The 23,473-nt window shown below is 42.4% G+C and overlaps 1 protein-coding gene across 1 annotated transcript in view; it reads right to left on the bottom strand.

The window, feature by feature from the left end:
• CFAP47 (cilia and flagella associated protein 47) overlaps positions 1-23,473 on the bottom strand; it is a 704,026-nt gene that overhangs the window by 157,972 nt on the left and 522,581 nt on the right. The window contains exons 55-56 of the mRNA XM_065423211.1: positions 9,912-10,016; positions 4,212-4,368 (exon numbers count right to left, since the gene is read on the bottom strand). Of these exons, the coding sequence (XP_065279283.1) occupies positions 4,212-4,368; positions 9,912-10,016 (262 nt within the window). The remainder of the gene's footprint in view (positions 1-4,211; positions 4,369-9,911; positions 10,017-23,473) is intronic.

Here is a 23,473-nt window from a genome sequence, read left to right as displayed (position 1 = left end):
TTTCATATGGTTTCATCATAAGTTGATGACCTAGTCCTCAGGCTTTAACTTCCAGGTGAAAAGGGGGGGAAAAGCAAAGAAAGGAAGTAGTCAGATGGTGTGCTGTCCTACATTTCCTGTAAGCTGTGCAGCCACGCAGCAGCCTATTTAGAGCTTAGGGAACCTGCCCAGGGACTAGCTGGGGGAGGGGTGCCTCTCCCCCGACCCCCAACCTGCCTTGGCCGGGGCACCCATCCCGAGGCTCAGACCTGCCTACGGCCAGGGAACCCCTACCCAGCCTGAACCCAGCCGGGGTGGCACGGCCCGAACCCAAGCAGCCTGGCTGGAACCCAAACCCGGGTGGCCCAGACCAGACCCAGCTGCGGCGGCACAGCCCTGACCCAGCCAGGGCTGGGATGGCCCTGACCCAGCCAGGGCAGCCCAGCTCGGAACCAACTGTGGCGGCCCAGCCCAGACCTGCTGGAGCGCCCCTCCCCCAGCTCAAACCCAGCCCCGGCTGGACCTGCCAGGGCCGGAGGAAGGGGGCCTATCCTGCAGCCCCAGCGGTGCCGCAGTGGGGACAGGTACCTCTCCCCCCAGCCCAGGTGCTCCTGGGGGAGTCCTCTCTCCCTGCCGGAGCACCCTCCTGCACCCCAAACCCCTCATTCCCGGCCCCACCTCAGAGCCCCCACCCCAACCTGAGCCCCCTCCCACACTCCGAACCTCTTGGCCCCACCCTCACCACATGAATTTTGTTATGTGCACCAATATGGAGGTGATGTGTGACACATCACCTCCATATTGGTGCACATAACAAAATTCATTCCGCATATGGATGGGAAAATTTAGAGGGAACACTGGTGCTGTCTCAAAAATGGAGCTGCATTTCACCTCAGTAGTGAATGGATACACTTCAGTGATTGGAAACTTTGTTCAACTGAGTCAAAGTGCTTTGAGGTCCAGAATGAAAAACACTCAACCAAGACAAAATGGTTCTTTTTGCCAGACACTGCACAATTTTTACCTAGATGGAAGGTGCTAATGGAATTGAAGAGCCCTGCTATAAAATGGCAAGATCCCAGCCAGATCGTGGGGTGGGAAGGATTGAAGACAAAATTCTGAAGAGTAGGGATGGGATAGAACAAGTTTGACTGGAAGCTCCCTGTGGGAAAAGTAAGTGGAGGTAGGGTGGGTGTGGGTGTGTGAGGGGGGAATCAAGAGACTAAGGGCGAATCAGAGCCTGATGTGGGGTGGGATTTGGACAGTGGGTTTGGGGGGAGATTAGTAGGAATGTAGAGGGGAGATTTGCAGATTAGATAAGGGGGAAATTACCCCTCTATTATAGTTTGGTCCTGGACCTTAGTCCTTAATGGTTGAGGCCCTTTTGGAGCAAGGTCTAGCTAGAGTTCATTTCTCCTAGGAATCAAGGCCTGAATCCACAAATCACGTAGGAATTGTAATTGCTGAACGTTATGGCACCTAACTTTTAGGCACCTAGAAAAAACAACAGGAACTACGCTGCAATACACAAAACCTGAGTTGAACACCTAGACTCCTCTGCAATGAATGGGGTGAGACAAGCACCTAAGAATGGGATCACAACAGCCACAAATACTAGGTGGGGAGCCACTTAAAATAGCCAGTGGGAGATGCCAACGGTGTGTTCTAAACCCTGCCACTCTCATGGAGAGAAATGCCTATGTCCAGGCAGCAAGGAAGCATCTCTCTGTTAGCTATCCACGAATGGAAGCCCATCTCCTGAAGTCAAGCAGCTTAGGCACCTAAGTAGTTTCTTGTGGGAATAACTTAGACACCTGCCTTGCTCTGCACAAAACAGCCAAAGCAGGAAGCACTGACCTTCTAACTTTTAGCCCAGTGCTTAGAGTGCTCACCTGGGATGTGGAATACCCAGGTTCAATTCCCCACTCCGCCTAAGCGGGACAAATGATTTGAACAGGGTTCTCCCTCCTCTTAGGAGCGTACTCTAACCTCTGGGCTATTCTGATATGGGGCTCCCTCAATCTCTCCTGTTTAAGCTGTTCCACTGCAGATAAATAATGAGTGATTGGAGCAAACCGACTAGACCCAGGGGACAGACAGAATACCACTCTGTTAGACTGGTGGTTAGGGCACCCACCTGGGACCAATGAGGACCTAATGAGGTCCAGCTGTCAGCTGCTCCCTCCAGGACCCACAGCTCATAAGGTAGGTCAGGTTTTTTCCTCCCTTTCAGGGAGGCTAATGCCTTCCTCTCCTTGCAAATTACTTGTTATTACATTATTGCTGGGGTGGGGTACCTACACTCTGTCACACATGTATTGCTTGCATATACCCCAACGTTGTTCAGCATGGTCACAGAACCAGAAGTCATACTTTAAGAAGCTGAGAAATAGTATACAAAACTAACACTGAAGAATTCAGCTTTAGCCAAAATAAAGATTTCAAATCTAGTTCTTGTATGCAAATTATGGATTTTTTTCAAGGTCTCTATTTGTCCCATCCCAATTTGCTTTTCAGTGCTGATATGTTGAGAGGTTCCACTGCAGGATGTATTAAAAAACAGCTATCTTCTCTGATCTCCAAATGATTTATTTGTAGGTGATTGATCTGAATTTCACATCTGAAACTGAAAGGGTCAGATGTCTGCTATCATTATGACAAGAAACCAGCCATCACAGAGATTTAGTTTGCATTACTCCCCTATTTATTGAGCTAGCTACAACCTGTCTTTAAAACTTCCATTTGCTAAATGACTTACGCTATCAAATATGTTAAAATGTCATTTATGTGAACATTAAATTTCAAGATGAGATAGTTAATGACTAATCTCAATCAATCTCCAACACTGTTCTTGCCTGGACAGTATTATGGCTGAATCCATAGATTCCAAGGCCAAAAGGGGCCATTGTGATCATCTAGTCTGACCGTCTGTATAACATAGGCCATAAACATGCCCAAAATAATTCCTAGAGCATGTCTTTTAGAAAAACATCCGATCGTGATTGATGGAGAATCTTCAAAAAAGAACTAGATAAGTTCATGGAGGGGAGGGGAGGTCCATGAATGGCTATTAGCCAGGATGGGCAGGGATGGTGTTCCTAGCCTCTGTTTGCCAGAAGCTGGGAATGGGCAACAGGGCATGGATCACTTGATGAGTGCCTGTTTTGTTCATTCCCTCTGGGGCACCTGGCATTGGCCACTGTCAGAAGACATGATACTGGGCTAGATGGATCTTTGGTCTGACTCAGTATAGCCATACTTATGTCCTTAATCCACCACGACTCTTGGTAAACTTTTTCAATGGTTTATTACCCTCACTGTTAAAAATGTACATCTTATTTACAATCTGAATTGTCTAGCTTCAACTTCCAGCCATTGGATCATGTTATACTTTTCTATGTGAGATTGAAGAGTCCATGATTAAATATTTGTTCCCCATGTATATATTTACAGTCTGTGATCAAGTCATCCCTTAAGCTTCTATTTGCTAATCTAAATAAACTGAGCTCTTTGAGTCTATCGCTCTAATCCTTTAATCATTCTCCTGGCTCTTCTCTGAACCCGCTCCAATTTATCAACATCCTTCTTGAATTGCGGGCACCAGAATTGGACACAGTATTTTAGCAGTGGTCACACCAGTGCCAAATATAGAAATAAAATAACCTTTCTACACCTACTCAAGATTCCCCTGTTTATGCATTCCAGGATCATATTAGCCATTTTGGCCCACACCTTCACACTGGGAGCTCACGTTCAGCTGATTATCCATCAAAACCACAAAATCTTTTTCAGAGTCACTCTTTCCCAGGATACAGGTCCCCATTCTGTAAATATGGCCTACATTCTTTGTTTCTAGATGCATACATTTACATTTAGCCATATTCAAATGTAATTCAGGCTCCAAGCAAGATGTCTATGCAGCCTTCAGTATTACAAAATCTGTACAGGCCTGATTTAGCCTGAGATCAAGATTTGTGTGTGTGTATCTGTGCGTGTGCGCACGCTCTGGGCCTGTATCTATATCTGATGAGAAAACCTTTAAGAAGAATATTAAGTAAGACTATAACCAAGCCACATTACCAAAGCACACGCATGGAGGTACCAAGTAACTGTTCCTCACCATGTATATTTCTATTGTATCATATCATGCGATTTCCAGACTAGTAACCATTTCTCTATACCATAGACATTTTTAATGCAATCAAACAAATTATTAAAGCAAGAGTCTGTACCTGTTAACAGCACATCTACCAGTATATCTTCAGTGGTAGGATTTTTGAAGGATATGATGATGGAAGAATGACGACCAACACAAGTACTTATGCTAGCTGGTTCCATTGGCTGAGGGATAAGGCCAACCCCAGACAGATGAAATATCCACTCATTAAGCTGTAGGCAAAAGAAAAATGTTGATATTAGGGGAAAAAAAACAGCCTCCACATTGAACATCTTACTGAAGCTCACTTGTTTCTCATTTTCTGTTGGTCTGGTTGTATACTAGTGGAAGAAATATTGTCCAACTTTTTCTTTATTTTTCTCCCTTTACGCTCAGTTTTTATCTATTCTAATCATTGATCTCTTGGAAGAAATAGATCCAATGGTCTAAAAGATTAATGTAAAGAAGGACACATTGTGAATATAATGGCAAGAAGTCCAGAGGAAGAATACAGATAACTGATATATAAGGGATAACAGAAGAACCACATAAAAAACTAACACTGTGACACTAAACGTCAGAAAGGATTTTAAAGACCAGAGATACACGTATAAAAACAAATATGAAATGTATTAAACACATCAACAGCATGGAGACTAAGAGAACAGGGAGTCAAAAGAGCAATTAAGGAGGATAAAGACGTTGCAGAAAAATGATTTATTTGCATCAGTCTTCATTACATAGGATGTTATGGGAGATACCTGCACCAGACCTATTCTTTGCAAGTAATAAGATTGAGCACTGATAATGATCAAAGTGTACAAAGAGAGGATCCTCAGACAAAATGAGAAATTAAATAGCAAAAGGACTGGATGGTCCAAGAGTTCTGAAGGAACTTAAGAATGAAGTGGCTGAGTTAACAAAATTATACACCATTTCATGAAAATGGGACTTGAGGGCAATAGTTGTACCTAACTTTTTTTTTAAAAGGTAGTGGGGTGAAACTGGCAGTTACAGACCTCAATACTTCTGCAATGTCTAAATGGTTACAAATAATTAAAAACAGAATTATAAAATGCCTAGATTAACATGAGACGAGAGAAAGAAACAAATCACCATTGCTTCCGTAAAGGAAAATTCTTTGAGTATGTCAACAAAATACGTGGATAAAAAAAAGAAGCAGATGAAATAATGTATCTGTATTTTTGAAAAACCTTTGCAAAGTCCCTCACCTGAGCCTATTAATGCAACTCAGTAGTTATGAGGTAAAAAAAGAAAGAGTAGGAGTAAATGATCAACTTTTCACACGACAAAATGTTAACATCAGGATGCTTTCTATTTTTGTATTAGAAACTGTACTGTTTAATGTATTTATTAGTTAACTAGAAAAGGGGGTGAATAGCAAGGTGGCAACATTTGCAGATGACAAAAAAATTATTTACATTAGTCAAGACTGGAGAAGACAGTCATGAACTTCTTAAGTACCTAACCAAGCTACATGAATAGGTAGCATGATGACAGATGAAATTCACTGTTGACAAATGCAATAATTATCTCACAATTATTGCAAGGAACTGTTTGAGTTATTTGTACATATACATTATGGGGTTTTAAATGTACAATAACCACTCAGGAAAAAAGATATGGGCCTCACTGTGGACAGCTCAACGAGTACTGCTTAATGTGCAGTGGTGGACAAAACCAAAATATTGTAAAGGATTTACAAGGTATGGAATAGAAAATAAAGAATGAAAATATCACACTGTAATATAAATCACTGGTACACCATGATCTGGAGTACTGTGGTTAGTTCTGGACACTCTATCTGAATAAAGATATAACAGAAAGAGTGGGGAATGGGGTGACAAACACATGGAAATATTTTATATAAAGTGAAATTGAAAAGATTGGGTCTGTTTAGAGAGGAGACAAATAAAAGGGGACTTGGGAGTTACACACAATATAGAAAGAAGGTACATTGGGTGCCCTTATTTATCCTTTATAAGCAATGGGACATTCAATTAAATTGAAAAGAAAAAGAAAATTAAAGCTTATTAAAGGAAAGTTTTTTTGTACAAGACATAATTAACCTGTGGAACCCAATGTCACAGATAATCATTGGGGCCAAGAATTTAGTAGGATTCAAAAAAGGATTAGATCTTTATATATGATGTGAAGAACATCCATAGTTACATAAATTAGAATATAAAAAAATGATTTGTTTTCACTTTAATAAGGTATATAAATCCCCTTTCCAATCCAAGGCATAATTTCCATTATTATAACAAAAGTTAGGGAGAAAATCCCCTATGTGGTCAGGTTACTTCACAATTGTGCACCTCATACAGGCTACTCTCAGAGACAGCATAATGGATTAGATAGACCACTGGTCTAATCCAGTACAGAAGTTCCCGTATTCCTATTCCTAAAAGATAAATGCTTTATTAGACACATCGGGTCAAGTTCATCCCTGGTGTAATTCCACTACCCAGAATGAATATAGTCTATTTCCTTTGAATTTAGTAAACTACTTCCCTTCATCCCCACATCGTAAGCCAAAATATCCACATGAAGGTGGAGGAAAAGGCAAATAAAAAAATTCCTTCCTGCCAAGTTTAGAATAAATCATAAGGTAGAAAAACTTTAATAGCTGGGGTAACTCAGGTGTAGAATTAGATTGGACTGTCTGGAAGTGATGATGAAGATGAAATCAAAATTTACTTAGATATTGCTGACAAATATAATACAGCTCTGTTTCAGTTATAAATCTGTGAACACCATTCTCAGACTCTGACAAGAGGGCAGGAATTATCATTAAAAAGATTTTGTTGCAATTTGGGAAAGTACCCAGATCAGCTTTTTGGGGAGCTTCTTTGCAATCACAGAAGAAACTGACTGGAAGGTTCCAAAGGCAGCAGTTATAATGAACATGTGACATGCAACATCCATTAGGGTGTCATGCTCCATCACTGCCCAAGGGGCTAAAAATCTTCAACAGGTTGAATTGCCAGTCTCACACTAAGGAGCTGAGACACAACAGCCTGAATTCTGGCAGATGATATGATATATTTAGAGAAGCAGATGTGCTATACATCAATTTAACCGTTTCTCAGCTGGTTTAGCCCAGCTGTAATGTGAACCCAAGCCTGGTAAACTAGATATTGTAATTGATGTCCTGCTCTACTGTGAATCCAGGCCTGGTAAACTAGCTATCATGGTATATATACCCCAGGTTTACTTAAACTATCAGTAAAGGAGAAGGTACCCTTTTAATGCAGCTGAACAGAGGGAGTAGTCTATAAAGTTAGCTGTTAATAAAGATGTATCTGATAGAAAATAAATCAGTTTCCTGCATTAGTCCTATTTTTGCAATTTTGCTCACTCAATTTGAAATGTTTAAAGATAAACCATGCTGTCTTAGAAGGAAAGGGGCTAAGTTTTCATAGATTTTTTTATTGCCTCTATTTTTGTGTTTCCAGCTGGAGACACTTTGGACCTGATGTTCTGAAGTGCCGAGCACCCTCAGAAAAAACATCTTCAAGGTGTTTCAAGTTGGGCAGCCAAAAAAATGAAGCATCCAAAATTAGAGGCCAATTTTGTAAAAAATTAGACCAAAAAATAAATAAAAATCTAGTGTTAAAAGAAAAGGTTTGGCTTGCATGTGAAATGGAAACCTAACAGGATGCAGATGAAGAATATGCACTGCCCACTGCAGCATATCAGGAGGAAAGAACTAAAAAAAATAACCCTAAGCAAAGAATATTTGACAAGATCTATTGCAAAGCCCTGCTTCTCTCCTATGCTGCTTAGCACTATTAGCCTCGCTCCATTACATATGGATGTTGCTGGTATGCTAGGAGAACAAGATGATAGAAATATATTAACACTCTGGGCATGCATTATATTCAAGCTGGCATTTCAGTTGTGCTATCCCAACAAAGCTAATTTTAGGTTTCAAAAACTATAGTAAAGTGATTAAAACCTAAACTTGGATTTTTATTTTGAAGAGCTCATCACACAGCTCTAAACCAGAAACAAATCAAGCATATAACAGCCCATAGCTGCTTCTCTCAATTCAGTGAAGAGGCAGAATCAAAAAAGTTAAGGTATATCCTATAACTACTGTCATTAGTTGATTTTAGATTAGTTAGTTACACAGCTATGGCATGGTTTACAGTGTCAGTTCAGATGCATTTAATCAGTGAAATCAAGAAAGGAAAATCAATGCAAATTTTTTTAGGTTAAAAAGTTGTTCTAGGATTCAGATATTAGAAAACAACCACCTTAGATTTGTGCAAATACATAATATCTTTTTAAATGCAATAATTAGCATCCTGGAATCATCTGGCATCAATTTGGTAAGGTGTGTAGTAGTGAAAGTGAACAGAATAAAAAAAAAGAAAGATCCATATGGTTCAGGGATGAAAAGGGCATTGAAAAAAATTACAAAGGTAAGAGCAACAGATTGAAAAGGTTGAGAGGGCCTGGACAAAGCAACTGAAAGGATGAGATATTGATTAAAGTTCAGCTGCAGATAAAAAATTGGAGATTTGCCATTATTTGAAAGGAGATGCACTGGATGAGAAAAATCAAGTATCAGGGCTCAATTTGTTCCTGAAAGGTTTAAGTGAATTATTTACTTGCTTTATTGCTTCTGTATCTGATGAAGAATTAAACTTTTAATGTATAGACCAGAGTTCTGAGAGCTATTAGGATTCAGAAAAAGATAATGGCATTTTGTCGTCTTGAACTGTCCTTGGTCATATACCACTTATACCAGAAATGCTGGCTCCTTGCTTTTATTCTTAATAAATATTAAAGAGGAGGGGGACTCTAAAAATGCATACTTTGCAACCACCACCTACAGGTAATCTGTCCGCTAGGCATTCTGATATCAGAAAAAAAATGGGCTATATCACTTTCTTACTCCTTTTTTCTTGTAGAAGAGACAAGTTCTGCTTTTGCAGTATTACTGAGAATCATGCTAGAGACATTTCCCTAGCATTCAACTGAGGTAATTTTCAAGTCAACAGCCCATTAGGATATTTGACAGCCCAACAAGAACAAAGAGAGGAAATTACATACATTTGGAAAGCAAACATTTCACTCAAGCATAACTCATGTGCTGACATTATGGCACTTGTGTCATAATATCAGTTCTGCTCTTTGTCTCCAGCTGCAATTTTTAGTAAGCTAGTAGGTCAAGGAGATGACTCATGCTTCTCCATTTAGTTGCTTCTCTTTAAAGATTCAGGAAACACAAAGGAAAAATGCTAAAATTTTTAACACATCAAATATAAAGAAGATTAGTTTCAAGTTAAATCAAAGGATGACAATTCTTTCAAGTACATGAGTATTTTAAATGAAGATAAACATTAATATGTGGGGCTTATTTATGATAATACTTTACAAAAGGAACTATTAAGTTAATTTCAGAGCAGGAAGACTATTTCAGTAATGAATAATTTGGGATAACCTGGTAATTACTAAGCAAATTAGAAATACTAATGCATATTCTAGTTCTCTGCACATCAACCAACAGCATTAATTCTATCTAAAATTGTAGATATGTTGAAAGCTGAGCAAAGCTAAGGCTAAAACAAATTATTCATCATGTGCATCTAAGTCGATTATTTTTGCACTGGCTGTATGATTAAGGATCCAAAAATCTGATTTTAAATTGTCCTTTGGACTGAAACTTTTATTTATAACTATATTTGAAAATATTGTATTATCTGATTTCATAGTGCTTTGGACACTAAATATAGCATCATACCTGTGGGCATGTGAAGGTGATTGATGTCATGTGATTGGCTCTTCCGAGGGCAGAAGGACAGAACTGAACAGGTACTTCAGTAGTGGAATGAGGAGCCACCATCAGCTGTGCAAACACACAAAGAAAGCAAAAGAGAGAGGGAAAAATCAATACTTTTTTTGAGTTAGTTCCTTTTTTGTGCTTTTTATCGACACTGTTGATGTTTATTTGATTAATGTGTTCCACTGTACACATTCTCCACTCAGCATGCACGGTCTGGTACGACTGATAAAATGTACTGCAGTAAACAGTATTTAGTGGCAGTCACAGCACGTTTATTCCCCAAATACTAACAATGTGGTATTACTGACTGCTAAAAAGGAAGCTAAGTTTGATTTCTTAAAATACCAATGGAAGGTATATGATTTTTATTTCTGATCACATTGCTACTCTTTAGTTTAGTTTATTTTTTTCACATCAATGTGATACTAAAAATGTTAGTACATTGAAATCAAAAGAAACAAACTGACTTTAAGGGGAATATATAGTATGTTTATATGTGCCTCTCCTCTCACATACACTCACACAGTAAATGAGGTTGCTACGGTTTATCTGCTTCTGAACTACACTAGTGTGATTCACAATTGCATAGGGAAAAGCCAGGTGCCCAGCTACATTGTGATAATACAAGTGTTCTGAAGCTCAAGGCAAACAGAGCACGTGTCACAGTATCAGTGCTTTTGCCCATATAAATCAGGTGGGCAAAATCACTGATTTCACAATTGCTACATCATTTTCTAAAATGAAATAAAATATTAGTACTTGTTCATATCTAAACAGACAGTTTTAATGCATTTTACTGTGTGATAATACAGAACAAAACTGATCAATATCGTGCAAGTTGGCATCATTTAATAAAACGTAATACTATTTAAAACTAACAAAGATCAAAACATTACATTACAACAGCTGGCACTGACAAACCCCTGTGCCAAAATGGCTGTCGAGCCTGAAAGATTAGTAACAGGCAGTGAACAAGAATTACTAGACTATCAGTTTTTGTGCACTATAGTTAATGATCTTGTCACAGTGTCCATGGCAGACCCCAATTTTTGGAAGTTTATAACCAAATAGGGCTTGCGGTCCTGTATTCCTTGCACATCCAAATCTCCAAATGATGTCAGTGGGAGCTTGATTTGAGTGAGGAATGGAGGGTTGGGCCCAGATGTAATTGACAAAGGGTTGAAACTTGACATGCCCTGGGTTTGGGTTTTTTTGACAAGTTTTTTTTAAATTATGTTTTTAAAAATAACAATAGAAGTTTATTGTTCTGGATACATTAATTCTAATCCTATATTTTAGACGAAATATTTTATTTTTATAAGTGTTATTTTGCCATTTGTATTATATTAAAATAAAATATTGTTGAAAACTAAACGTTGGTGTATAGACCAGAATGTGTGATGGACTCAGTTACATGAAAATAGATTGTTACACAACAGGATTAATAAAAGGGAATGTTTTGCAATTACAGTTCTCTAAGGTATTACAGAGATCCACAGCCCTGGGTCTTCTGATTTCAAGAATTAACTGGCAAGCATTAGCATTACATTTCCAAAACTAGAAACTGCAAAGATCACACTAGAATATAATCCCGTTTTCAGTCACTAAAAGCATTCTGAAACTTTCACATATTAGGTTGAAATTTTCCAGGACTAGACTCTGCCCAAAAATAAAATTATCTGGACAATTTGAGTAAAAATGCTTCAGCCATTTTTGAATGAGAGGAGAGTGAAAAACATCTTCTTCCATTATTAAAAAAAAATAATCTTGGAACCATTTCTGAAAAGAACAAACAACAAAATGGCTGTTGGTAAAAAGGTAGATCCTGGCCTGGAAAGAGTTGTTAGTGATGGTGTCAAACAGTTTTTAAAACAAATTAGGACAGTCCATTTAAAAAAATCTACCTTATCAGACCACTGAAGTTGAATAATTAATCATTTAAAAACCAGTTAAGTCACAAACTAATGATGACTTGTATGCACAACTTGTCCTTTTGTATGTATTATGCAGTGTTGTCTGGTGGACAGAGCACTTAACTGGGACTCAAGAGACCCTGATTCTATTTCCAACTCAACTGCTGGTTGCCCTTGCACAAATCAGTTTATCTCTGTGCCTCAGTTTCCCTCTCTGTAAAAGAGGGATGATGATACTGACCTCCTTTGCAAAGCACTTTGTGATTGACTGATGAAAAGTGCTATATAAAACCTTGGTACTATTATTAATTACATGGTCATATATTATTTCCCAAAAATATAGTACAATATTTTTTTCTATAGCCCTTTAAGATGCAGCAAGATTTAAGTTACTCAGTGAGAAAGCCAGGGCCTAGAGGCCAAAAGGGAGGGTTGCAGAAGGGAAAACAAATAACAGGAGGGCATAAGATGTAGACATGAAGGCTATAACTTCAGTCTGCAGAGCCTGAGACAGGTGGTATTCCCCACAGTGCCACCATGAGGCCATGCAGAGACACAGCAAGGGAGTACTATGGAGAGTAGTTGCCACAGGAAGTGCTGCCTAAGAGACCCAGAGTGAAAGACAGTGGCCCTCTGATTGGCCAACCACCCTATTTAACCCTCGGGCCTTCCCAAGGAAGTTGTCTGGGCAACCCCACACATAGGCCTTCTGTAATGCCAGACTTTTCTTGATCTCCTGATCTCTGTCTCTGATGCCAGCCTGAATCTGACCCCGATTCCTGCCTCCTGATTCTAATATGATACTGTCTCCAATCTCCAGCCTCCGACTCCAGCCTGACTCTGATCCTGGCTCTTGCCTCCTGAGTCTATCTCTGGTCTCTGATCCCGGGCTAACTCGGACCCTGATCCTTGCTTACGGAACCTGGCTCTTGCGACTCCTCCAACTCCTGCCGGCAACTACCATCCCCAGTGGACAGACTTCAGCCCAGCTGTGACTGGTAGAACACACCGCCTATGCCCCGCCCCAGTGCTTTACAGAATAAGTGGATGCTTACCCAAGCATACCAGACTCTACAACTTTAATCTATATCTTCCTAAACCCTCTTGTTAATTGCTTTTCCTGATTAACTCCTTTCTTCCCTGGCATGTAAATTACCCCTTCCCAACTGAGACTCCCTTTGACTCAGTTAAACTGATATCCATGACCCTAAGGATGGAAATTACAATCTAAATTCCTGATTCTGCACCTCCATATGCAGACATGTCTATTTGGGCCTAAGCAGATGAAGTATAGACCAAATAGGAGGAGGGATGCAACAGAAAAGCAACCTGATTGAACAGTTATGCTTACTACACACCATGTTGGTTCTGTGGTGGTGTGTGGGTATATTGTAATGTGATCTAAATTAGCATAAGCTGAGGCATGAGAAAAGGGGTGGATAATTAGTGGTGTAAGGCTAAGTTGAAGTACTGAGTTCTGAGGAGGAACCTGGAGAAAGACAGTGAGGTTGATGGAATGGTATTGTAATAACAGTATATTATAGCCACACAGCTACAACATTGTACGCTTATTATTGTTTGTACAATTTTTCTTTCAAAAATTTTGTGCATGGTGTAATTTTGACAGGGGAAGTCCCCGCAAAATCTGGATTAGACCAGAGGAACTAGACTAAAACCAGTGGAGAGACTTCAAATCCCATTGGATTATACAAAGTATAATCCAAGAAAGAAAATGTGTTGAATGCTACAGAGAAGAAAGGATGCTAGCTAGGGTTAAGCAAACAGTTAGGAGTCATTATTACTGAAGTGTACATTATAGTGGCATAGGTACGTATGGGGTTTTATATAGAGAATGGGATTTGGTCCCATTTTACAATCTAGGTTAGATACACCACGACATGGCACAATGCATGTCAGAGGAGAATTACCAGGTTGCTAGTGCACAGTATGCATCAGGGGCTGGTTTAATTTATCCTGTGCTTTTCATATCTGTTGTATCCTCTTCAGGGCAGAGATGGTCTTTCTGTGAGTGTTTGTAAGGTGTCCAGCACAATAGGGCCCTGATCCCTGACTGAAGCCTCTATGTACTATTATACTACTACTACTGGTGACAGGGGAACACCATGGAAAAATACTTTATTAATAGGTCTTCTCCATTTAATGTAAGCCCAGAGAAACCTTCTTTGCACCAGTGCCACTAGGGGAAGAGAGATATCTGAGAAAAACTTTTTCCCTGCTGGAGCACTATTACATAGAAAGGGAAGCCTGGAGGAAAGCCACCTCCCACACACCAATCTTTGTTTCCATATGTCTCACTGGAGGAAAAGACAGGGATGCAGGATTTCTCTGTGTGGCTCATCTGCCACGCTGGGTCCTGCACAAGTCTAAGGGTACGTCTACACTTACCTCCGGGTCCGACGGCAGGCAATCGATGTTCTGGGATCAATTTATCGTGTCTTGTCTAGACGCGATAAATCGATCCCGGAAGTGCTCACCGTCGACGCCGGTACTCCAGCTCGGCGAGAGGAGTACGCGGCATCGACGGGGGAGCCTGCCTGCCGCGTCTGGACCCGCGGTAAGTTCGGACTAAGGTACTTCGAATTCAGCTACGTTATTAACGTAGCTGAATTTGCGTACCTTAGTCCGAAGTGGGGGGGTAGTGTGGACCAGGCCTGAGTAGCTCATTTCTCTTAGTAGGCATAGTGAGGTGCTGAGCATGCTCAGTGCACAGGGCATTCTTAGGGTGTTTGAGACCCCTCATGAATTTCTAGAGGCAGGTTAGCTTCTACACAGCTTGTGTGCCTCAAAGGGCTTTGTAGAACACCTAACAACCATATTAGCATAGCTGAAAAAACCTATTGATCGAAATTAAAAGGTCAGGTAATAGTTGGACTTCTCAAAATAAGACAGACTACCTTATATAAAATTAAAAACTTAAATTCACATATCTATAGTATGAATAAATACAAGATCTACCATTCTTGGGAAAGAATATTATTTACAGATGAAAGTGGACTAGAATCCTCTGGTTAATAAGAACATGAGTAGGCATATTGTTATCAGACAACAAAAAAATCACTACCACAACAATGAAATAAAACAACAGAGTAGTATCATTTAGTCTGAGTGCCTGCTCTTGAAACAGAGATGTGATTTTATTTATTTAATATTATAGGAGATCTCTTCTAACATTGATTTTATTTCGGGTGCTATAATATGGTACTATACCAGGAAATGAATCTCATTTGAAAAACAAAGCTATATATAAATTAAAATGGATTGGCTTTCTATTGCAGAGAAAATGATAAATAGCAATAGGATCTATAACTAAAATAATCATTAAACAGGATGGCTTTAAAAAGGACTAAATTTTGCTCACTTCAGATGAGGAGGTTACTCACCCTGTGCAGTAACTGACGTTCTTCGAGATGAGTGTCCCTGTGGGTGCTCCACTCCAGGTGTTGGTGCGTCCCTGCGCCTTCGCTCGGAGATTTTTCGTAGCAGTACTCGTACTGGCCACGCATGCGCAGAGGCTGCCCCCCGCTGTGAGTCTAGGATAATAGTACGCATGCGTGGCCAATCTCCTCAGTTCCTTCTCTACAACGGAGGCTACCCCAACTCCAAAGTAGAGGGGAGGAGGGTGGGTAGTGGAGCACCCACAGGGACACTCATCTCGAAGAACGTCAGTTACTGCACAGGGTGAGTAACCTCCTCTTCTTCTTCGAGAGATGTCCCTGTGGGTGCTCCACTCCAGGTGACTTAAAAGCCGTATATCTTAAGGAGGTAGGGACTTCGGATCTGATAGGAACGCCGTGGATAGTACAGCCCTGCCCAAACGTATATCAGATAGAGGGCCTTGAGTAAGGGCATAGTGTTTAACAAATGTGTGCTCAGAGGACCAGGTGGCTGCTTTACAGATATCAGCCAGGGGAACTTTGCGTAAGAATGCTACAGAGGCAGCCATAGATCTAGTGGAGTGTGTTCTGATGCCGTCTGGAGGTGTAGCTTTCTTTATCTGATAGCACAACCGGATGCACTGGGAAATCCAGTTCGAAAGTCTCTGGGTAGAAATAGGCGTACCTTTGGAACGCTCCGCGATGGAGACAAAAAGTCTGGAAGAATTTCTAAAAGGTTTGGTTCTATCCAAATAGAAGGACAAGGCCCTACGTACGTCTAGTGTATGCATTGAGGCTTCGAATGAGTTCGCATGTGGCTTCGGGAAAAAGGTTGGTAAGTGTATCGGCTCATTAATGTGGAATGACGAGTGTACCTTAGGAAGAAAATTGGGGTGTAACCGGAGGGTAACCTTGTCTTTGAAAAATAGCGTATATGGTGGGTCTGCCATAAGAGCTGCTATTTCTCCTGCCCGCCTGGCGGAGGTAATTGCCACTAAAAATGCTGTTTTCATCGAAAGGTGTAAAAGGGAGCACGTGGCTAGGGGTTCAAATGGTTGCTGAGTTAGGCAAGATAGAACTAGATGAAGGTCCCACGGAGTGGTGGGTGGTTTTATGTCTGGGTATAGGGTTTGTAGTCCCTTGAGGAAGCGCTTGGTGATCGGATGAGCAAATACAGAAGTATCATCGATTTTGTCATGAAAAGTTGTAATAGCAGCTAAATGGACCCTGATGGAACTGGAAGAAAGGCCGGATTGCTGAATAGGTATTCAAGTATGAGCGGAAGAGATGCCGACGTGGGACTAAGTTGTTTAGTTGAACACCAGTGTGTGAATCGTTTCCACTTACATAGATAGGTGGTGCGAGTAGATTGTGTTCTGCTATGTAGGAGCACTCTTTGAACTTGTTCAGAGCAATCTAGTTCGTTTTGGGAGAACCATGGAGGAACCATGCTTTGAGGTGGAGCATGGGTAGGTTGGGGTGGAGAAAACGGCCGTGTTGTTGTGATAGGAGGTTCGGAATGAGAGGCAAGGGGATTGGTGGTCGAATCGACATTTTGGTGAGAAACGGAAACCAGGGCTGTCTGGGCCATGATGGGGCAATTAGGAGCACCTTGGCCCCATCTGTTCGTATTTTTATCAGGACCCTGTTCAGAACCGGTATCGGGGGAAACGCATAGAGTAAGTTTTGGTTCCATGGGATCATGAATGCGTCTCCCAAGGAATGTTTGCCTAGCCCTGCTCTGGAGCAAAAATTGGGACATTTCTTGTTTTTTGCAGTTGCAAAGAGGTCTATTTCTGGGTAGCCCCAAATGCGGAATATGTTGTGAATGGTGTGCTCGTTTAATTCCCATTTGTGATCCCACGGGAAAGGTCTGCTTAGTTTGTCCGCTGTGGTATTCATCACTCCAGGAAGATAGGCCGCTGATACCCGGATGTTGTTCGCAATGCACCAGTTCCAGAGCTTCAGAGCCTCTGTGCACAGAGAGTGGGATCGAGCTCCCCCTTGCCTGTTCACGTAGAACATGCATGCAATATTGTCTGTCATTATGCGTACGTGTTGGTTCTTGATCAGTGGCAGGAATTGACGGCACGCATTGCGAATGGCTCGAAGTTCTAGGACGTTTATATGGAGAGAGGACTCGGTTGAAGACCAAAGCCCCTGGGCTGTGTGGTGAGACATGTGTGCACCCCATCCTGTCAGAGATGCATCGGTCGTCAGTATGAGGGATGGAGCCTGCTGAAGAAAGGGGACTCCAGAGCAGAGGTTGGAGTGAATTGTCCACCACTGTAGAGAATCTTTGACTCGGATAGGTATGGAGAGAGTCTTGTTTAAAAGGTGCACATTCGGTCTGTACACTGTGGCCAACCACGCTTGGAAGCACCTCATGTGTAGACGTGCATTTTGGACGACGGAGGTGCACGAGGCCATGTGACCTAGTATTTGTAGGCAGTCCCGGACAGTCACCTGGGGACTGTTGCGAATCGTTGTGGCCAGTTGACTTATAGAATTGAAGCGGGCTGGTGGGAGAGATGCCAACCCCGTCCGGGAGTCTAGGTATGCCCCTATGAACTCCAGATGTTGGGTGGGGTATAATGTGGATTTGTTTTTGTTTACTTGCAGGCCTAAAGATAGGAAACAATCGATGGTAAGTCGTATGGATCGGAGAGCTTCGTCGAACGTTGAAGCTTTGAGGAGGCAATCGTCTAGGTAAGGAAATATTACGACCCCTTGTTTTCCGAGGTAGGCTGTAACTACGGCTAGGATTTTGGAAAAAACACGGGGGGCCATGGACAGTCCGAAGGGGAGAACCCGGTATTGGAAATGTGTGGAGCCGAGAGTAAAGCGTAGGAATCGTCTGTGGGACGGGTGTATAGTCACATGAAAATAGGCGTCCTGTAGGTTGAGGGCTGAAAACCAGTCGCCCTGCTCCAGCGCTGGGATTATAGTGGTGAGAGTGACCATCTTGAACTTTTGCTTTTTGACAAATTTGTTGAGCCGCCTGAGGTCGAGGATTGGTCGCCATCCCCCATTTTTCTTCTCTGTTAAGAAATAATGGGAATAAAACCCCTTCCCTCTGTGTCGTTCTGGCACAGTTTCTACTGCTCACAGTTGAAGGAGATGCTGCACTTCTTGGAAGAGTAGTTGCTCGTGAGATGGGTCCCTGAAGAGGGACAGGGAGGGTAGGTGGGTGGGAGGGAGGGAGAGGAAGGGGATGGCGTATCCAATTGTAACTACCTCTATGACCCATTTGTCGGATGTAATTTTTTGCCATTGATGGGAGAATGGTCGTAGGCAGTGTCCAAAGACGTTGTTGCGGCTGCTGTTGTTCCTGCGGTCTATAGGAATGTTGTGTAAATGCAGAGTAGCATGGACGTTGATAAGGTTGGTATCTAAATTGTCGTCTTCTGGTCGCAGGTGGCTGGAGACCTAGGGACCGGAGGGTTGCTCTTGCGTCCTTCATCGAATGAAGCATGTCGTTTGTGGTGGAGGCAAAAAGTTTTTCCCCGTCGAAGGGAAGATCTTCAATGGTGCTCTGGACCTCTCGAGGGAAGAAGGAGGAAGAGAGCCATGAACCCCGTCGCATGACCACTGCTGTGGCGGTCGACCTTGCTGCAGTGTTAGCTACATCGAGGGCCGCTTGGAGCGCGGTGCGTGATATGGTTTGTCCCTCGGAAACCAGAGCTGTGAATTGTTGTTTCTTCTGCTCTGGGATGTGATCAATAAAATCCATGAACTTACTATAGTTTTTGTGGTCATATTTTGCAAGGACTGCGGTATAATTAGCTATGCGAAAATGTAGCGTCGAGGATGCATATACTTTACGGCCGAAGAGGTCCAGGCGTTTACTGTCTTTGTTGGCTGGGGTGGAGCGGGCGTACTGTTGTTTGGCCCTCTGGTTCGCAGCGTCCACTACCAATGAGTTTGGCGCCGGATGGGTAAAAAGGAATTCAGAGCCCTTTGACGGGATGAAGTACTTCCTGTCCGCTTGTTTACAGGTAGGTAGGCTTGTGGCTGGATTCTGCCAGATGGATTTAGCGGGTTCTAAAAGGGCTACGTTGATTGGCAATGCCACTCTAGAGGAAGAAGAGGGCTGCAGGGTGTCTGTTAGCTCATGCTGTTGTTCAGTGACTTCCTCCAAGTTAATTTTTAAGTCACCGGCAGCTCTTTTAAAGAGGTCTTGGAATTTTGCATAGTCATCCGACGGTGTTGGAGGAAGGGGAAGTAAGGCTTCCTCAGGCGTTACGTCGGGCTCTGCTGGAATAGGAGCAGGACTCAGTTGCTCCTGGGAGTGTGACGGTGCTGCCTGGTATCTTATGTCACCGGCAGATCTGTCACGTGGCGGTGCTAAACCGGCGTTGCGTCTGGTCAAAGTGCCGTAGCGCATGCGTTCTCGGGGGTACGATACCCATGGTGCCCAACATTGCCATGGTGGTGGGTAGGGCATAGGTGGTGCCATCCAAGGGTTCACTCCCCATGGGGCAGGATCCTGATAACAGGCTGAGGTGATTTGTTTGTAACCCCTCTTGATTGGGGTGTGGGAGTCTTGATCAGGAGAAAAAACTGCCTGTGGATCAGTTTCCTCCTCACTGGAGGAAGGTTGTTCTGATCCTGAGTCATGCACTGGAGAAAAACAGGCAGTCATCAGGGGAGACTGCAGAGTAGGTGACACCGATAGATCTGCTGTCTGAGTAAATTGAAGAGGTGAGGCTCCTGCATGAGGTGAAAACTGTGGAGGAGGAAGTTGCCCTGAGGGAACATTCCTCTGAGCAGGGGTTTTGCCTTTGATCTCCCTGTCAGTCTGTGCCGCGGTTGCCGTTGCCGTGGTAGGTGCCGGGGGGGCAACATCAGCCCGCTGAGGGTCAGCCAGGGCGGGAAATGTCGGCACCGCGTCCATCTCGGTGCCGAACGGTGCCATAAACGAGGCAGGCAACTGAAAGCCTGAAGCCTCGGCACCGGAGCCTCGCGCCGCCGCCGCAACCTGAGGCGGCTTTCGTGCGGTGCCTGAGGAGCCCGGCTCTTCAAAAGTGCTGAGGCGAGGAAACACAGGCAGGGAAACTGTTGACCTGCCTGAGGCACTTTTGTGCCACACCAACTTCCTTGTTGGAGAGGGCTGCCCCTTCTTTGAAGTTTTCTTCAGGTTTTTTGAAGCAGGGGGGCTGTGTCGGGCAGTAGAGCCGGAGTCGGCGCCTGGGTCTGAAACTGACCCGATAGACTTCTGCAGGAGGAGCAGTTTCAATTTGAGCTCCCTGTCCTTTCGTGCCCTGGAACTGAGTTTGGTACAGTGGGCACATTTTGGGGGAATGTGTGTTTCCCCCAGGCATTTTATACAAAGAGAATGGCCATCAGAGAGTGGGATAGCATCCTTGCACGTAGAGCAGCGCTTAAAGCCTGTGGAGCCAGGCATGGTAGAAGCGGCTGCGGCTGAGAGAATTTTTTTTTTTTTTTTTTACAGATAAAGAACTAATAAACTAGACTAACAAGAACTGACAACAAACTAACTACTATAACAGGTAATTGTAAGAAAGTGAAGGATTTCCTAACGAGTCTGCTGAGCTCCGTCTCAGGCCGGGGACGGTAGAGAAGGAACTGAGGAGATTGGCCACGCATGCGTACTATTATCCTAGACTCACAGCGGGGGGCAGCCTCTGCGCATGCGTGGCCAGTACGAGTACTGCTACGAAAAATCTCCGAGCGAAGGCGCAGGGACGCACCAACACCTGGAGTGGAGCACCCACAGGGACATCTCTCGAAGAAGAACTTTCATTTCATTCACATAAAAGCTACAGAGATAACAAGTGGCTTCTGGAGATCTTCATAAGAGAAACTAGTGGAAAAGAGCCTCAAGAAATCTAAAGACTGCTTCTATGAAAACACAAAACTTTATTATGAAGCAGTTAGAATTGCTACATACACTGCATGTGTGACACATATCCAGAAAAGCAAGGGAATTAAAAGTTAAGCCACCTAGCAGTACATTCTCGCTACTCCTCCACCCACAAGCACACAACATACCATAACCATAACTACAGTACACCATAGTCTACACCTTTAACTCTACCTCCCTTTTCTGAACACAGCCCTTATCAGATATTTTTTTCCTCTGCACTAGCAGTCGTAAATGTTTGATGTAGTAATTGGTTGTGATAGGAGACAGTTTTTGGCAAAGGGCTGTTTGTAAAAGGAAGGTTAAAAGGGTCCAATGGAAGGCTGGCCCCACTAGGGGGCAGACAAACTTGTGGGGTGTAGTGTGTTTGTGCTAAAATTGTAGTACAAAAACTCCTTCACAAAGAAGTTTGTGTGTTAGCTTCCTAGTTTATTTATATACCTAAATGAGTGAATAAGTCAGAAGACTCATAGACTTTAAGGTCAGAAGGGACCATTATGATCTTCTAGTCTGACCTCCTGCACAATGCAGGCCACAGAATTTCACCCACCCACTCCTGTAACAAACCCCTGACCTATGTCTGAGCTACTGAAGTCCTCAACTTGTGGTTTAAAGACTTCAAGGTGCGGAGAATCCTCCAGCAAGTGACCCATGCCCCACGCTGCAGAGGAAGGTGAAAAAGCCCCAGGGCCTCTGCCAATCTGCCAATCATATTTACCGCTAATAGTCAAAGATAAATTAATTGCCAGAATTAGGCCATCCCATCATACCATCCCTTCCATAAATTTATCAAGCTTAGTCTTGAAGTCAGATAGGTCTTTTGCCTCCACTGCTCCCCTTGGAAGGCTATTCCAGAACTTCACTCCTCTGATGGTTAGAAACCTTCATCTAATTTCAAGTCTAAACTTCCTGATGGCCAGTTTATATCCATTTGTTCTTGTGTCCACATTGGTACTGAGCTTAAATAATTCCTCTCTTTCCCTGGTATTTATCCCTCTGATATATTTATAGAGAGCAATCATATCTCCCCTCAGCCTTCTTTTGGTTAGGCCAAACAAGCCAAGCTCTTTGAGTCTCCTTGAGGGTAGATGTGCAGCTGATAACTGAGAATATTTTCTCTGTCAGCAGCTGCATGTGAACTCTTCCTTACTGTAGCATCCATTCTGACAGAAAAGCGTCAGATGGAAAAAGTTTTTTGTGCAACCAATAAGGCTTGCATGCACAGCATCTACACTTTCAGTTATTCTCCTAAAAATTATCCCAAATCCAATTTAAAAAACAAACAAGCAAAAACCCCTTTGCACCAGACGTCCTCAGAGCCTACCTCTCTGCCAAACTTTGGGTGGATATACCATCATTTTAAAGATATATTATTGAACATTGAAAATTTAGGTCTGCCAAGGAAAAATTTGACAGAGCACAAATTGTAAGACTTCATATTACAAATTTATAAAGAGAAACCAAACAAATCTACATAGAAAATTCAAAGGGCATAAAGGTCAACTTCTTGTGGAGAAAAATAGAAATCTATGCCCCATTTTAAGCTCATTTTAATACCCAATATAGTTGCTACTAGGCACCTCCATATTTCTCACTTGCATCAGTTTTGCACTGAGTTCAGGGGAATTACTCCAAATTTACATCAGGGTGTCAGGAGAATTACATCCTGGGAGTTTCAGTTAAGCTTCATTAAACAACCAAAAGTTTGGCAATATCTGAATTTAATTGGTCTGGACATCAAGAAAGTCTGTTACTGTGAGATTGCCTATTCTTTATATTGAGTCAATCATACAGGAAATAATCTTTTTGTGGTATTTCAGTAGTGCTGCTTCTGGCCCAGGCTGAAATTAAGTAAGGTGGAGGCACATAGAAATGCAACCCAAAAAAGTTAGCAAAATTTTTTCAAACCTCAAAGTTTGGGTTAAAATTTTGGCTAGAGTTTTAGCAGGAGCTTATTTTAGCCAAAGGCGTTAAGCTTTCCCTTATTTATATGGCAATAAATGGAGATTTTTAATGGAAGAAGTTGGCATGAATAGATTTGGTTACTAATATGTAAAAGGAATGATCCAGTACTAATGGATTCTTTTCTTATGATCTGACTGTAAAAATCAAAACCTGAAAAATGACAGTTACTGACCTGTAACTGAGGTTCTTTGAGATGGACTCTGCATATTCCCACTCATGGGATGTTCCAACCAGTGCAGCCTGAATGGTAAAATTCTACTAGCAGTAGTCGAAGGAACGTCCACATACCTTCCTTGCCATCACCTCCCCGCCCCCAGTGAAGTCCGGATGTTCTAGCACAAGGGTTTAAAAGACGCATGA

Source organism: Emys orbicularis, chromosome 1 (genome assembly GCF_028017835.1).
Source record: "Emys orbicularis isolate rEmyOrb1 chromosome 1, rEmyOrb1.hap1, whole genome shotgun sequence".
NCBI classification, from domain to species: Eukaryota; Metazoa; Chordata; order Testudines; family Emydidae; genus Emys; species Emys orbicularis.
Note: the sequence above shows the minus strand (reverse complement) of the source record. Positions and strands in the feature narration are given on the sequence as shown.